At 36.2% G+C, this 18,088-nt stretch overlaps 1 protein-coding gene across 2 annotated transcripts in view; it reads right to left on the bottom strand.

The window, feature by feature from the left end:
* Nucleotides 1-18,088, bottom strand: part of KCNIP4 (potassium voltage-gated channel interacting protein 4) — a 430,009-nt gene that overhangs the window by 370,724 nt on the left and 41,197 nt on the right. The window contains exons 1-2 of one of the 2 annotated variants that reach the window (XM_027789695.2): nucleotides 15,303-15,441; nucleotides 14,372-14,520 (exon numbers count right to left, since the gene is read on the bottom strand). The exons of the other annotated variant lie outside the window; for it this stretch is intronic. Of the exons in view, the coding sequence (XP_027645496.1) occupies nucleotides 14,372-14,519 (148 nt within the window). The 5' untranslated portion in view covers nucleotide 14,520; nucleotides 15,303-15,441. Of the gene's footprint in view, nucleotides 1-14,371; nucleotides 14,521-15,302; nucleotides 15,442-18,088 lie in introns of those variants that run through there. 2 annotated transcript variants of the gene reach the window in all.

Raw genomic sequence — 18,088 nt, 5'->3', positions numbered from 1 at the left:
AAGTACAACTGTAGGATGCTTTTAACAGTCAGTATAGATATTGTGTGGAGAAGAAGCAAGACATACGTTTATCTGAAAAAGTGACCTGGAAACCAAGAATTTAATTGCTGTTTAAAAATCAGCCTCTCACTGAACTGTAGTACCTCTCATAATTATGAAGGAGGTTCAATACAAGTTGAAATCATTTATATGCTTTACAAAAACAGAAAGTCTATGATAATTTATGCTGAGACATTTAAGAAATAGTAGCAGTAAAAATTACAAGACAATTATAAAACAGCTGGCAATTTCAAAGGTCTGATCAAAAGTGGATCAATGGGCTTTATGATACTGAAGGAAGGTTCTTCTGAACTCTTTTCAAAGAGGAGATCATACCCTATAGTTTCTGAGCAAAGAAAGAAAATAGACTAATAAAAGTAGAAAACAGACAAGAAGAGTAGTAAAAGATTCAGGTTAATCTATCATTTTCTGTGAATGAAATGGAGAAATTTTACCAACTTTGAATCTATAGCACCCCAATGAAAGTGAAAAGGCAATTGGCAAAATAATTGCATGTTATGTTTACTCTTGTGTCAAATTCCTCCTTCCCTAGTTATGCAAATGAGAGTGTCAACTTATTTCTTAGTATATTAAACATTACCCTATTTTTAATAATACAAAACCCATGGGAATCAAATTTTAATTCACAAAAAGGCAAAAACTTCAAACAACAAAGGTTTCTTACTGAAATATTGCCGGTAAAGTTTTAGCCTATGTCAAAGCATTTCAGTAGTCAGCAAGGTCTTGCTCCTAAAAAAAACCCCAGAAACATGCTATTACAGAAACCTGTCCTGTGTGGGTGGACCCACTGGAACCCCCTAAAGAGTGGTGGCTTAATGGTTAACTCCCTTTAAACCCTGTCATTGCCAAGGACCTAACTGTGGAAGAAGACATCATAGCAAAATAAGGGTTTGTTTCACAATACGTGTTTAAAGATAACTTGCTAACAGGCTATTTCCAAGAGGTATAAACACACCTTTGAAATACAAATGAAAGTAGGGTTTTATCCCTCATCCTACACAAAGAACAATAATAGTAGTTCTTGCAACTTAGTACTTAATCGTATTTCATTTCATAATATGTTTCAATGTGGAAAAGGCTATTTCTCATAAAATGAGGGGAAACAGAATGGATGCTAGCTACATGTGACTGGAACAGTATTTTCACTAAAAATTTTAGTTCCTAAAATTTTTGAAAACATCATTTACATTTCCTAAGTGTATGAGAAATGTGGATGCTTGTTGTACGATGCACACGCTTCACTACCTTCTGTAGGGCATACTCACTTATTTCTCCTAAGCCATTTGCTTTTTTGTGATTTATCAGCTCATTTGTTGTATTCTGTCAACATAATGAACTGATGTTTTGGCATTCCCAAATAGCATAATCTCCTCTGTCTAATGTTCAAGGGGTTCCTTAGCGCATAAACTCAAAGATATCTAAACCAGGATCCAGACCAGAGTTTAGATACTGTCTTTATATACATTTAAATACAATGATAAAAGCACAATGGCATTAACAAGGGCAACAATCAGTCCTACCTTCCTGATGCTTATACAAGGACTGAATGACTACGGCACCCTTAAAGGAACACAGAATTTATATTTACAAGTGGGACCTAATTACAAGTGGGATAGTCCCACACAAAGAAAATAAAAAAAACACTTCAGGGGCAAAAAGCACTTGTGATAAGGGCACATTTTGAAGTTTTGAGCATTTCTCCAGCCACAGCCATTCAGAGGAGTGTTGCAGTTCCTGATCAGGAAACCAGCAGGGTTTGCCCTGTCCTGAGGCGTTCCCTTCCTTCAGAAGTTTTTCCTTGGGGCATTAAACTATGCGAGTTTTCTTCTAGATTCATGACCGAATGCAGCAACTTGTTATCCCAACCAGACAAGTTTTTTCTAGCTTTGTTTCAATATGCCCTAACAATCACCAGGCTTAGGATCTGTGTGAAATTAATTCCAAATCAAGGCTTCCATCACTATACAAATCCTAGCACCTTTAGCCACGCTTCTGTATGATCTGGAAATGGCTGTAATACTGCAGTAATGAGTCTTTGGGTATAATATTCTATTAAATATGCTTAGCAATCTAGGTGTGTCAAGCAAAAGTTTAGATATTTCTGGAGGTTTTGTCTAACCTGAAAAGATAAAACAATCCATTTCAATGAAGAAAGCACTTCTGAATATCAAAGAATATAGAATCTGGATGCAATTGTCTGGATAGACAGCAAAATGCCCACTGGCAACTTTTGTCAGCGGCAGATAGGTTTATTTCAGGCACCAGGGAAAAACCTAATCTAGCAATGTCTTGCCAGCTTCATGACTGAAAGTACCACTATAGGATACACTGTAGGTAGTTCTTATGTCTTGTGCAATGTACACAAAGTAGGGAAGTAACAAAATAAAAGTTCTGAATGGGATACAAATAGAAATCTTTTGAACTCAACACTACATTACAGGATATCATATGTAAGAAAATAAATACCCACACTATGTGGTAAGGCCCCTTTACTACTGTCAAGAAATATCCAGCCACACTATCAGTCTTCAGAGAAAATAATTAGAATGATTTCCTGATCATGTATCATCAAGATTGTTCATTACCAATACTACTACCATACTTTTTGCTGCATCTACACCAATATCAAAGATCATGAGAATAAAACCTTTGGGAGGGATTCAGTTGTTTCCATAAATTTCTCTATCAATCACCTTTAAAAATGTCAGGTAGACCATTCAAATAATATCAAATTTGCCTTACAATTCTTTTTTTAAACTGCAATGTTTAATGTGTTGTTGTCTACTATGGCATATGTGTATGTTGTCTACTATGAGATTTTCCAGACCAAAGTAAGGTAATACTAATGTCACTGACTGCAAAGTATTGATCTTAGTATTTACCCGGATTTGTGGAATACAAATGTATCAATTGGGCATCAATTAAAATTACACTGATTAGACAGTTTATAATGGGAAAGAAAAATCACATGTTCATATACTCAACTCTCTTTGTGCCAACACATTATCTTTATCCCATTAAAAGCCTTATGCCATCTGTACCATCTGTGATACCAGCTGGTACATTGGTCCAAAAATATCTCTTCAATTATAGTATACTGATTATTTTTTACTATAGAATCAATTGTAGCTTAACTGAATTATAAAAATACATTGAGGTTGTGTTTTTTTCTAACTTCTCTGATTTGATTTTGATAATGAAATTTCAAAAAAGTCCTGTTCTTTTCCTAAGATTTGGAGATTGCTTAATTTGCTCCACATAAAATTAAGTAAATAAAGAGTTAACGTGGTTATTGGTTAAATAAGTTAGGTACTAGGACCTTGTTCAAAATGATACATTAACCATTTCTAGCAAAAATCAAATAAGGGGTTTTCTTCCCCCAAAATTCTTCTAAACAAATATGGCATATGTTAAAATGTAACTTTACAAAGCCAACAGATGGCTGATATTTTGCTTTCCCACATAAAGATCTATCTTATTCAGTATAGAGTTATTTTCATAAAGCAAATGGAATGAAAATCCTACTATGATTCTCTTACAGCAAGATTTTCTTCTATTTCAGCAAGGCAAAAATTAACATTACACAATTAAAGGAAAGGTGTTCATCATTCTGCATCCCTCACACCTTTCACACTTCGCACCTTAGGGTCTGATCCTTTAATCAATCACGCACCTTAGGGTCTGATCCTTTAATTAATCACATTATCGCTAATTTTAAGCAGACCCACAAACCAAGATTTGAATTTTAAGCTATATATTCCTCACACTCGGAAACTTTGCTATATATATCAATTACAAAGGAACTCTACGTGAAAAGAACTGTACTGTGATCATAAATACTAACAGCATTAGTTCAGCCCCTTTCTACATTTGCATTATGGTGCTACCTTTTAATGAAAAGATCATGTGCTATAGTTTGAACAGGAGTTTCTTTCGGTAAGTTAATTTAATTCATGGATACCAAATGCAAAACTTCACTCTCTCCATATTTTGTGCTACCATAATTTACTTATCAAACATCATTGAACATCTGAGCTGAAATTTTAGTTTCTATGATGTTCATCATTACAGTGTCTGAGTGCTTCACAAACATTACTACATGTATATTCACAACATCCCTATGAGATGAGAGGGTATTCTTTATGCAGGTCAGAGACACAGTGAAATTAAGATCAAAGGTAATGACTAATTTGGGCAACTGGTATGAAACTCATGGAAGTTCATTTTCACAGTGCTTAATACACACTCTTTCATATATGTTCAAAGCCAAGTTAGTAATGCTGCAAGTGCTCAACATCCTGCAAACCAAACCCCAAGGATTCACTCAGAAAACAAGAAACACACAGTGTCAATCCCTAAAGTTTTTCTTAACTGACTCCTCTAACATCACGTAGGAACGCTGTGACAAAGAAATCCAGCTCTACAATATAAATTAACCATATGGACATCTTTTCTCTTCTGTATCCTGTTTTGTTCAGTCAACAACTCAGGAATTAATCTGTTACCTTCCTTAAAAGCATTTCTATAAATCTTTACATCACCTGGGAGTTTCCACTTTTTTTTATTAAAAAGTAGAGGTTTTTGGTTTCAGCAAAATCAACAGCTAAGAAACCGATAGCTGCAGTAGATTATTGTGCCCCCATATAATTCAAAACTAAAAGGAGATGGAAGATTTTCTGGGTTTACAGACATTTTCTTACAGCAGAGAATATTGAGATTCAGAAACACAAGGATCAGTTTTAAGGTTTTGTAGGGACATACTGTTTTGCTTCGTCCAGGTTTGAAGTTTCTCATGGTCATTTTTCATCTCAGTTGCATCAGAAGCGGCATGAACTAAAGGACTTAGTTAAAGCAGTCAAATTATCACAGCTTGGGAAGGTAGCTCTTGTCAACTGAAGGGTCTTAAGTTAAAACATTTTACCTCTCAACCAGCCCGTGCAAAGACAAACATAGAGAGATTTGTAACAGCTCAGCTGATAGACGCTACACTCAAAAGCTGTAGCACTTTAATGGCTTTAAATATATATATGCATGACGTGTAAGAAGTCATATGAATCGATGCTAGTCATATTCGAAGGAACTTGGTAATCTGAATTGACAGAAGTTTAAATACTACATATTCTTGCTGTTAGTCCCTCTTGCTGTTACATTCAAGACAACCTTAACCTATGCATATGCTTAGCCCTGAAGCACGTAATGAACCAGCTTCATATTCCTGTTGCCCTAGACCTTGAGTTCTTCTATTGTCAGAAACAGGTTTTCTCTACTGTTGGGAATGATGACCCCCAACTCATCCAAGTAGCTTGCTTTTGCACTCACAGGGCCAAAGATAGCACAAATTGAACGATGTATTAGAGAAGGAATTTTGGTATTATAGGTACTAAACCTTAAATTTGTTGGCCCATTATAATTCTCCTTTTCCCAGCCTGTCAAACAAATCAGGTTGGCCTGAAGGGTGGAGGGTTACGGAGAACAGTACCAAAAGTGCTTAGGTAGCTCAATATTTCCAGCACCATGTTCTTTGACATATGTGAATTCAAGTATGCCTTCTGCTTTGCTACACAGTACAGGTTTGTTGGCTTTTGGTTGAGGTAATCTGCAAAATTCAGCTGCAGCGTTGCCACGTATGACTAATACAGTCATTGCGCCCACTAAACATTTAGATTGCTTGGTGATGAACTCCAGCTCCTTACAGACTTCTTCTGAGCTCTTGCACGCAGAAAGACGAGTAAGAAAATTAAGCAACTGAGAACACATCTCTTTGCCAAGAAGATAACGCTACTCAAAGGAACAGCTGGGAGGTTCCAGCAGGATGGCGTTACTGCAGGAATGAAGAGCACCAGGCCCTCCCACTTACCCTTTTTGGGCTGAAAGGAGGGCAAATCTATCCTGTCATAACTGTTGCCTGCCAGAAGAACTGTCACAATAACACTGCAGACTCCAACAGAAACAAGCATTCAAGAAAGCTGACAGCAACAATAAATTAAATGGGGAAAAGCAGCAAAGCAAGCAATATGTAATTTTATTGTTTTAGTCATTCTGGTTTATTTGGTCCTTACTGTTTCTCTCTACCTTCTCCCCTAACTTTCTACTTCTAAGATATGTTGGTTTTCCTTTAATTTGATCTTTTGTGAAAGGTTATCCCGACATAATGCTTCACCATGTCAAAAAAAACCCCCAAAAACCAAAAAACACCACCAAAAAAAAACCAAAGGGAAAAGAGCTGGCTTTGCATACTTTGAAGAAGCTGATGATTCTGACAGCTTGCTTGATCTGCAGTAGAAGTGCTCCTTCTAGTCGCACGGTTTTTTCCAGGGACAGATACTCACAAACAAAGTTGTGTTATACTACACTATTATTCAGTACACTTTGGTAAACAAAATGCAGATATTGTTAACCACAACAACAAATTCAGTTCTTTAAGGGCCATACCATTTATAAAAAGACATTCAGAGCTACCATTTAATCTGGAATACTCTCAATATATTTAGCCATTTAAATTGCTGGAATAATGCCCAGATGGAAAGTGGCAAGATATTTAAAGATTGATTCCATTTTCTAAGTATGCCATGAATATAAAAGTTCTTCCACTTAATCTAATACACTTTTTCAGCCTATTAGTTTTTGATTGATAGAATGTTTTAAAATAAAAAAGTAGCAGTTGGCAGACACAGTAGAAATCAAAGACACTGGGAGTACAGAGACTAAATAGAAATATATAATGATTTCATAAAGGATATATTTTAATTTCCTAAAAGTGGTGATACTCTACATTTATTATATTCCAAACTTTTGATTGTTAGAACTTGATTTTTAAGTAATAGATTTTCAATAAATTACCAATCTTTTTTTTTTTTTTCCAGTGGGACACTGACCTCTGTATAACAATGAAGGAAAATCTGGGGAAACAAAGTTAGGCATCAGATTTTCAAATGGAAAGGTCAGAACGTCATAGTTTGCTTTTATGTTCAGGGTGTATAGTTTCTATGTTGTATTGAAATGGATCATTTTTAATTATCTGCATGATATTGAAGCATTAACCCAAATAACACTACAGGAACAAGGAGAATTAGAGAAAGAGTCCTATTTCTTGTATAACTAGCTGATTAAAGAGCAGTTAATCAGCTATTCCTTTTATTCTTCAGCCAAATTCAAGAAGATGCTAGGATTGGTTTTGCTAACAGTTTAAACTGATTGAAGAATAGGGTGAGCATTGATAAGCAGGATCAATGATTTCAATGGAAAAATAATATTTCATTATGCAGAGTCCAGAGTGGCATCCCTGGAAAGGTTCATCAGCTCGATGGTTCCTCATGCTTTTTATATTAAAAGAAAACACACATTCACTATGATTAATCAAGAACTAAATGGTTAATAAAAAGGGACTCTTCAAAGCTGTTAATTAGAGCTAGTTTAAAACTATGTACTGTCTCTTTGGAAGGTTATGCAAATTGCTTTGTCCTAAACTGGTCAGTAGGAAAAGAAAGAGAAGAGAATCAAAATGCAAAGAAAAAGCTTTGGAGTTCAGTATGTTCTTCTGCAAATGTAGAGCTTTTAGTCAGCAATCTGCCATGAGTTAACGCTTCATCTTCCAATATCATGTCCCTCCTAGTAACTACAATGCCAGGATTACAAAGGTGGCAATTGCAGGAGATCATAAAAATCCATTCTGACATGAAGGAAACAAACTTCCAAGAGAAAAAGAGAAACATACATTGTTGTGTAATGTTCATATAGCCAGGAAAGCATAAAGCAGTACCTCCATAAAGTGTTACACTCACATTTTTCTCAGCCATGTTTCTCAGGGGTGAACTCTGGAGGATATTTAATCCTTCGAATGTCAAACCCTGAGGAAATCTAATTCCCATGAAATATCCTTTTCCTTACAAGCACGTTCACTCTAAGGAGAACTGACTCCATAATCTGCACTTTGCCACTTGCTATCTTTGTATTAAGCATCTTTAAAAACTTAGTTATGAATAATACTTGCTTTTATAGGCACTAGTAACTGTTTCAGGGGCTCTGAAGAGGCATGTATGAATTCTCCCCAAATTGTAAATTAGTGGTTCTTGCAAGATTTGTGCAATTTTATTTTTAAATTTGGAAATATTTAAAAACCTTGTATGTACAGAGTAAAGCAGCCCAGTCTTTTGTCATGACAGTGGCCTCTAAGTATTAATTTTAAAATTTTAAGAAGTATTAAAAGCTTCAGAAGATATATGTTCATAGTTTTTTTCCTAAGAGAAATATAGGAGAGTGGTTATTAAACTTTCCTGAGCCAAAAATGGTGCTACATAATTTTATACATACTTACAAAAGTGTGTCAGAGCGTTGCATTTTCATTAGCTATATCCATTGTTCAATTTAGCAAGTCTGTACACAAATTCACAGTAAAAGCCCTTTTGAAAACATTAATCACTCTGGAATGACTCTAAGTTGTGAGAATTAATGTTTTTCCAATTCCCCTTTTAATGACCTGAAAGACAACAAACATTCCTGCATAATACACTTTCCTGTTAATTTGTACCATTAACTATTACTGCTACCCTGAAGAGAGTATTAGAAGCCTTATTGAGATTAGATGACTCAGTGCTACAAGTTTAAAAGAAAATTATATTTGCCAGGGAGAGCCTCTAATTTTATTGCCATGATTTGTCTTTCAGAGTTAGCATTTGGCAAGAAGGGAACAAACTATAAGGTTCCCTTTTTTGCCGCATCTCTTAATACAAACTCCTTTGTCCGAGATTACAATGGATGAATAGGCTTTGGTGAAAAGCAAAACAAAAAATACTAAAAATAGACTATTATCCCTTAGCTTTTTTCTTTTTCTTTCCACCATGTTTTATTAACGTTTTCTAAACAATCTCTTCATACCTAGTAAATATGCACAACTACATCTCTATTCTAATATGGAGAATTATTTAGCTAAGCATAGAGTCCTATATTGGTTTTATGGAAGAGATCTGAAATATAGCTCATTACTTGCAATACCTTTACAAATAAGTGGAATAAATCCACATTTTCATCCAGTTCAGTGACTTGCAAAGTTATGCATATACAATGTATGCAGTATTCGTTCAGAAGGTGGAGTTTTTGTAACATAAAATGGAACATTTGCACAGTGAGCCAGGCAGTATAAGGCACCACAAAACCTCTACCTTATTAGAGCTGAGTAAGAAAACAGTGCTAATTCACAGTTCATTGTAATTAAATACCTAAAGCAATACTGAACAATGTAATTTCCTCTGAAAAAAAGTTATTAAAAACCAGCAAGCGAACAAGTTTTTAATCTTGTAACTTTTCCTGATTTTAATAGCTAGCTTACTTAATATTAACATTTACACCATGAGCTTCATCATCAAATTGTAAAACATTTTCATAAATATTTCAAATAGATGAAACTGGCTAAACATTTCTCATTTTTGAAATCCCAAGTAAAATTCTGTTCTTGTACTTTTTACAAAATAAAGGTTTCTGTATTGCCTAAAACCATGAAAGGTTCCATTTTTAGATTTTAAATTCTTTGTCTTCAGAACACAACATCTCAGATATGTTAATCTCTTCAGTGGTTAATACATGCAGTAATAGGCTACCAAGCCTGTTTACTGAGCACTCAGGGAAGATTTCATAGGGTATGATCTATTTACATATTGACCACCTAGAATGGAAAGGAGAAGGGGGTCTAGCAAGGGACATGGTCCTTGGTCTCTCTCTTTCTCCCACCTCTCCTTGCCTTCCTCCATCTCTCTCTCTCTCCTCTCTTTTTCTTCTCTTAGAGGCTTTCAGCCTCAAAATAGCGAAGTCATGGGAAATGCAGTTCTACAGGCACATAGGACAATTTTTTCCTAAAGCACATATGAAGCCTCTCATGATGTAATTTTGTAATTTCAACAGAAACCTAACATTGCTCAAAGCATCTGTGAGAAAACCGTGGGAAAAGAAAATCCTAGGAAAACTACATGAAGTAGTTTGACATGACATGACATGAAGTAAGAAACAACACATCTGACAGGCCATAACAGTTCAATTACTGGAGAAGTTAAAATCTGAACTGTGTATCAGCAAACCTTTGAGAGAGGACTGTTAGTGACGACCAGCTACTGGGCCAAGGGAATGAAGTGGATATCTCTTATTTATTGTTGTTTTCTGTCATTTTATCTATGCCATTTATTCCATATTCTCCTCGTAGGAAAAGGTGACTAGGACCAGACAAATTTCAGCAACTATCGTCCCATGCACAAGCAACCAAAAAGAAGATGCTTTTGCTTCAGTAATAAAATTACAAAACAACTCTTTTCCTAATTAGTTGTCATGATAGTTTCTAATGAAGGCAATTGAGGGCTTTGATACTGGATTACAAATCCTGCTGTCATCACTGCCTACCTTCCGGGTTGCCTTTGCCCCATTGCTTCATGTCTCAACGGAAAAGGGGTACAAACAGGCACACAAAAACACAGAGACACACAGAGAGACACTGGAAGAATTTCAGTCCAAAGGATCCCTGTTCAATATTAATAAAGTTTCTTGTTAATTTTGGACAACCGGGAAAAAAAAATCTTTTTATGGTCTGAGATGTGACTGGATTCAAAGTAACGCTCAACATATTTGCATTGGAGAAGAAAAGGCAAATGGACCACAAGGGACAAACTATTCTCCTATTCACAAGAAGTCCATATTTAAAAAAAACAGCATTGACAATCTCCAGCAGGAATATTTTGAATTATCCAAGGCCTGAGAGTATATGAAGTACCCTGGGGAAAGCAGAACATTTTAACTAGTTCTCAAATAACTTGGGTTATTTTTCCCTTAAATATTTTGTCAAATATACTATTTGACAGGGAAAAATACATGTGTTGATTGACAGCTTGGAATTATTCCTAAATTATTCATATCTCAACTCATAAATACGTGGTTTGAGGAAATGCAAACAGTTTTAAAAAGTTTATAAATAAATGGTTGATAATCTGTAATATTTTTAGCAGTATGCAATGCAGAGTCAGCAGTAAAATTCCTTCAAATTTATCTTTCTGACAGACAAGTTGTCCTCTTAGAGTCTTTCATTTGCATTTCATAAAATCTGCAGCAGAATTATATTCGTGGCATGGAACCATCACAAAAGACTCATAACTGCCCTGCATTAACAGAGTAGGTTGCCAGTTTAGTGAGGAGATAACTTCAGGGCTGCTCATTTTTGGAAGTAAAATCTTTGCACCCGTCCAGTTTTTCAACACATGCTTTAAATTCGTGCCTAGAGCTTATTGCAGTGTCAAGCTCTCACTGATGTATACCTGGCAATAGTCATAGTATGTTCCTCTAGCCTGGTACAACAGATCTGCTCTCTGAAACTACGGTGTGAGGGAATTGGTCACACTACTGAGCCTCGAGCATTGACTAAAATAGTGTCTTCAGTGTGGAATTGCTTCCCGTTGACAACTATGTTATTCCATTTACTTTTCTTTAGTACAGTAAGGCTCTTTTTTTATTTATTCTCTTGTTCTCCCTTTGCAGCAATCACTACTGCATTAAATTCATGCTGTTTAAATACTGCATAGAAAAAGGCTGAGTGTTTCCTGTATCTATGTTATAATATTCTTCTTATTCCTATGGGGGATGTTGTAGCAGGAAGAGCAAGAAGACATCACCAGTGCTAGGGCATTCTAAGATTTTTTCATAAGAGTGAAGACTATTTATTCTGAAAATAGAGTTAAATCATCTGAACATTGCAGTAAATCAAGTATTTATTTGCCTGCTCCAAATTCATAAATGGAAATTGTCTCTGAAAGTATAATTAATTCTATAAAGTAAAAACAACATGTTGACAAAGTCAGTTTCAAAATCATACAAATAAACTAAAATATGAAAATCAAATTGTATAGCAGAAATAATCTGTTTTAAAAGAAAGATTAATTATGCATTACTTTACAGTATTTCCAGGTAAAAAATATTGTAATGGCAGTGAATTACCAAACAATTCAGTATTTATAGTTCTCATTAATTTTTAAAAATACCAACAGGAACATTTCTATTGTTTTTTAAGTACTAAACTCCAAGCTTTAACTGCCTAATGACTATTTTTATACCATTTTACCAGTAAGGTAGCTTAAGACAACCAATGGGGAATATGATTTGCACAAAAAAAAATACCTAAGTGGGAAGGAGCGACCACAATACCATTTGTAAACCACCTTCATCCTGCTGACAGAAAACAGTAGGTATTGACCAAGTATCTTGGTAGCCAGGTGCTCTGGAGCTACCACAGCAGTGTCATGGCTAATAGGAGGAAGGTTAAATTACAGCAGACCTCTTGCTGACTTAACTTATTCCAGAGAATGGATGAGCATCTCCATGGCCATGCCTAGAGGGTTTTAGAAATGCCCCCCGCTCGTTTACATGCATGAAAGCTTACCTAGCTGTGGCTCAGGAACTCAGTAGGATACGCCGTATACAACTTGTGTTACAGACGTCAGTAGGCTCCAGCACTGAAGCCAAGAAAACCTACTTGGCCAGTGGATCACTTTGGACAAGAGAACAGTGCTGAAGAAAGTACCTCAGGGTGTTAGTCTTCTTGATCCTGATAAATATTCAAAGGTTCTTGTAAAGGTATCCTTATGGAAATATGCTTTCTATCATTTGGTACTAGATAAAGCAAAATCAATAGCTTCATTTTGAGTTAAAACTGTGTCAAATTCTGATTTTGTCTCTGTTGGAGTAACCCAGAGTAACTTAACTGAGCCTCGTTTTGCAGTGATTCATAGATCTGCTGATTCACTTTACCAAGACAAAATAAATCTTCAATTCTTTCATTACTTATTGACTGTTTTAAGACCCTTTCCAGAGGGGCAAATAATTAGCCGGTTTAAAGGTACTGAAGAATCAGACCTATTAACTTCAGGTTAAAGCAACTTCAAGTCGCTTTGGATTCCCACACCATTTCCAGAAAGCTGATTCCTTAGCCCACTGAGATTGCTAATAAATCATCCAGTGAAAAAAAAAATCTAAAATTCCCATGAACAAAAGGATGAATGTTTTGAAAGGGTTACAGGAAATTAATTTTGGCTTCATTAGCTCTGGTAACAATACAAAAAGTAAATGAAAGCGCAGGGAATTACATGTACAAACTGATACAGTAATCAGAAATCAAACACGTACGGTGATTAAAACAGCCATTTGTTTGAAATATTACCCTAAAGCTTTAAAAATGAATGGCCAAGAATAGCTAAATGATCATGCTTAGATGAAAAGTCATATCGAACACTTGTTTACTTGGATAATACAGGGCTAAGGGCAGTTTAAAACCAGAGGCAGAGGTAGGTTGCATCTAACGAGCTCACTGGTTCTAAATGCTGAAACTAAGCTACTAGAGCATATCCTTTGAAGTAAATGTGTAAATAATAAATCACTCAGGATATGGTGACTTAGGCCTTCATGACAAAACAACCTCATGCATTTTTTTCATTCTGTTTGACACAGATTTAGTATACTGAGGACCTGGAGAAGGGTGCGTGTGTGTGTGTGATGAAAAATACTGCCAAAACACAAAAGGGTTGTCTGGGGCAGTTTTTTGTTTTGTTTTTACATAATACTGCAAAGTACAAATATAATGGTAAAAAAAGGGATCACTGCTGAATCAAATCCTTAACTACGTATATGTTCTTGAGGAAAATAACATGAAGCAGATTAACCATCACTTCAGGATGGTTGCATTTCAGTTTATTATTCATAAAAGAGTTAAACTTCCAATTGGTGAGCTATTTCACAGCCAACTTCCAATTTAAAATGAAGCATTTCTTTCAGTATTTATTAATAAATACAGTACATATCATCATGATGTATGAAAGTGACAGGATGTTACCTTTCTCCATTTCCTCAAAGGCAAAGGGATTGACCACGTAATTTTCATGTAAATATACTCTGACAGTGATCAAAGGAGGTTTTACTTATCAAAACAGATTTTTGGGTTGGGCCCCAATAAGTTGATGCATTTAATTGCTGGGATTTTACATTTATTCATTTATATTCTGATTGAAGGTTTATTTTTTTCTGCAGACCTTTTCTGCAGATGATGTATTCTGATGTGCTACAAAATGAAGGCTCATTCAGTACCATTATTTATATCACATTATGATAAAGCACATTCAATCAAAGCTGTACCATTTTTAATCTCTTTACACAATAGATCGAAGACAGCAGAGACTTTTTGTACCTGTAACTTGACTGATGCTAAATTCAGTAATACCAGTGTATCAAAAATTCAGAATTCATGGAAAGACAACAATTTCTCCTACACTAAAAATTTCAGTAGGAAAGGTACCTTTAGAGCTCAAACTTTTCCAGGCAAAAATTCGCTTGATCAAGCAGCAATTTCTAAGCAATTTCTTGCAGCTTGCAGGCTTCTGATGATACTGTTGCAAATCTTCATTCCCTTCATGTGTTTTCTTCTCAGAGGCTAACATTTCCATCCTAAACAGAAACTTAACCTTTAGTTTTCCTGAAGCATATATACACAACTTAAATCCATAGGCTGGGGTAAGGGAGATGGGGGGAAAAGGGAAGAGACAGACTGGGGATAAAGGGAAAAGCTTTAGGATCTCATTAACCATTATTCTTAGCTCATAAATTCTTAGTATTAATTAACTCAGATCGAATTATTGTATTCATATTCTTTTGTTTTGAATTATTTATCTGGAACATTAATGTATTTGTAAAAAATACAGATGGGGAAAAATCACATTTTATCTACTATTTAAAAAAAAATATTTTACTTAAATGATATAAATTATAGGATATTTTTACATGGTAATAACTATTTACCTCTTACCTTAGTCAGTTGTTTAGGTATAGGAAATAATGTAATCCTCTATGCATGAACCTATTATCCTTCCTATCTTAGCTTGCCTTACATCACTGTCATAGAGGAGAGCTGCATTCCTCTAGCTGTTATTGAAAGACAGCTGCTTTACCCAGAAAAGATGAATAGTTGGGATTCTGTGCTGCCTTAATACCACTGTCACTCAAATGCAGAAAAGCAGCTGAACCACTTAAAGCCAGTTGTACACTTGGGGACCATTTCTCTACACTACCTTCTGAATCACACAGGCAGACCAATAAATTTCTGTATGACATTATTTTTCTTGATAGACTGCCACTTCGAAGGAGCCAGGGGCCAGCAGCAACAACCAGCGCTGACTAGGACCTAACCAAAGCCCTACTCCAGTGCCACAAACCCAAGAAAAGGCACCTACCCAGTACTCCAGGAATTTTATGCTACTCCAAGGTCACACAGGAGTCCTAAACATCATTCCCGTTTGCTTTTCAGCAGGCTCCAGCCTGAGATGCCGAGGAGATGACTGCTGCCGAGGACAGAACCAAATGGCAAGCCGCAGCAGCCCTCTGACAGCCGGCCACAGGCTGCACCAGGGGAGCTACTCTAATTACAGACAGTAACTGCGCCCAGCCAGCAGCAGGACAACAAAGTGGCCCCGATTTTACTCCCCTCCTTTTCCCTCACACTGTGCTGCCATCCTCAATCTGAATCTAACATTAAACACAATTTAAGTTCTAAAGACAAAAGTCAGGAAAGAGTCAAATTAAAAAAAATAATTGGTATTGGTCACAGTACAGAGCAGACTTTGAGAAACAAGGCTGACTTCTTAATTGTAAACTCACTGCTTCCTTAAGAAAGCAAGCATGATGTAACACATAGCCTTACTGTGTGTATTTGCATCAGCAGTTTCTATTGATTTTGCAAAACAATCAAGGAACAAGTTTTCATTTCCTGAAATTTATTTTTTAAAAGACACTAGAACTCCAAGGGTTTTTAATCAGTCAGCTTTCCACCTAACTGAATTAATGCCCATTACATAAAATTGCATGTTTCATGTATGTGAAATGTCCTGTGTACATTTGAACTGTGGTTTAACTCTTTTGCTTTGCACAAAATGTCACATACCAAACCGCATACCTAACTGTAACAAATGGAGACATCTCAGGTCTATCAGCACAGGCTAGGATGGAGTTTTTTAAGCATACTAATTCCACCTCTGCAAACAGCCTATCAATCAGCAGTGAATTCTGTTCGTAATGGCAGTGAAGCATAGGTCATAATAACCAATTTTTAGGCAGCCAAAGTAAAGGGGACCACTTTCATTCAGCTTCATATCTAGGGATATATTTCAAGCCCATTGCTATTTAGAACTGAACAGGCTTGAATTTACACTGTTGGAACAGTACTTGCTGGTATCAGGTCCTTTGAGTCCCGCGGCATGACAGAGCATTCCAGCCATGGCTGTATTCCCATCACAAGCCACTACCATAGTGAGCTGAATTTCAATCTAGTAACAGAGTTTCTGAAAATTCTGAAACTTCAGCAAAGAAACTTTCTCCAGTTTAAGCATATTTCACAGCTTTCATATCCTTCAAAGATGCCATTCTCAGAATAAATATTAATTTTATATTGGTGCTTTACTGTGCTAAGAAACACATTTTCACCACAAAAAAATTCAGTCTGGATTTCCAAATGACTCCTGGAACAGAATTTTGGGTTGCAACAGCAAAGCACAAATGTTAGTTATTGCATAGCAGTAACAGCTATTTTTAAAAGACAATGCTAATGCTCACAGATATTTCTACATTCTGTCTTCAAGTGAAACTAATGTACTCTAGAACCTAGAGTTCATCCCTCTGAAAACTGGAGGTTCACTTCTGATCGGGGTCTGTGCAGAGCATCCACAGAAAGTCACCCATCTCTGGTGGAACACATCTGTATCATCCCTGGCCAGTGCAAAGAGAAAGCCAACACTATGCCCAGCAGCACGAGAATGTAGCACCATGTAGCATAGCTCCAAACAGCCAAAATTTGAGTGTGTTGTTGAAATAATTTAAGTTCAAGTCCTCTTGATATAAGCCTTCAGAGAAGCTGCCTGCCCATGAAAAGGTCAACTACAAAATCCTTGATCCTCCAGCTCAAATGCTAGTGCTCACCACATACTCCGTCATGCTCCTCAGAGTGCCCATTCAGAGCTGCCTCATCGCAGAGATTCATTAATCCAAAGGTAGCATGAATGGGGAAGCAGGCCTAGGAGCTGAAGCAAGCAACTGGGAAAATTATGTCATGATGGGATAGCAAAAAGGAGTGCATACTGTCTAGACCTGGAGCAACTGCTCATGTGCGGGGGGGGGGGGGGGGGGGGGGGGTGTGCTGGATATGCCCTCACATTAACATTCAAATAAGGACTTCAGGAGGGACAAGAATAAAGAGGAGCTTTGCCAGAGATGAGATGTATGAAAGCACAAATTCAATTACGCTACTCCAGAGGATATGGAGAGGTAGAACCCTTGCTGAAATCTTTAGGATTTTCTTACGTACAGCTGAAAACTGTCTTATTTGCCATGATATGAAAAGCTTCTCTTGAGATTTAACTCTAGAAGGAAATATTTTTTTTCTAAAAATGGTTCAGAAGATGTCAAGGGGTTCCGATTACACCATATCTGTTTCCCTACTTCAAACCTTAATCAACTCCATAGCAATTTTCTTCTATAATAAAAGTATACATGAATCAGATGTTCTTTGCAGCACTAATCATTATGCTAGAATTCTGCAGTGAGTTTAAAATAAACTCATGCTGCAGAATAGTAAAATTCAAGGCACCACTGATTTTTTCCAAACAAACGATACTGGACCTCATTATATCCATAGTACTTAATTTATAAAAGGAACTGACATCACTATTCTGAAGCAATACATTTGATTTACCTCCTTCGCTGCAAATCATGTGCTCTAACTTTGAGAAAAGTAAATGGATTGGTAGCGCATTCCACATTTATAGGTGCAAGGACTGTAAAAATTCATTACACGACATACTAGAGAAAATCTGGTCACATTGTAAGTAACATGAGAAAATTATCACGTGTGGAAAGGATTTCAATCCATGCTGCACAGGTTCCTTCCTTTCCCTTAATACACTGAAATATTGAAAAATTTAGACAAAATTAAAAAGGGAGCCAAAGAGCACTCTGTGAGTACATTAAC

This window comes from Falco peregrinus, chromosome 2, assembly GCF_023634155.1.
Source record: "Falco peregrinus isolate bFalPer1 chromosome 2, bFalPer1.pri, whole genome shotgun sequence".
Taxonomy (NCBI): domain Eukaryota; kingdom Metazoa; phylum Chordata; class Aves; order Falconiformes; family Falconidae; genus Falco; species Falco peregrinus.
Note: the sequence above shows the minus strand (reverse complement) of the source record. Positions and strands in the feature narration are given on the sequence as shown.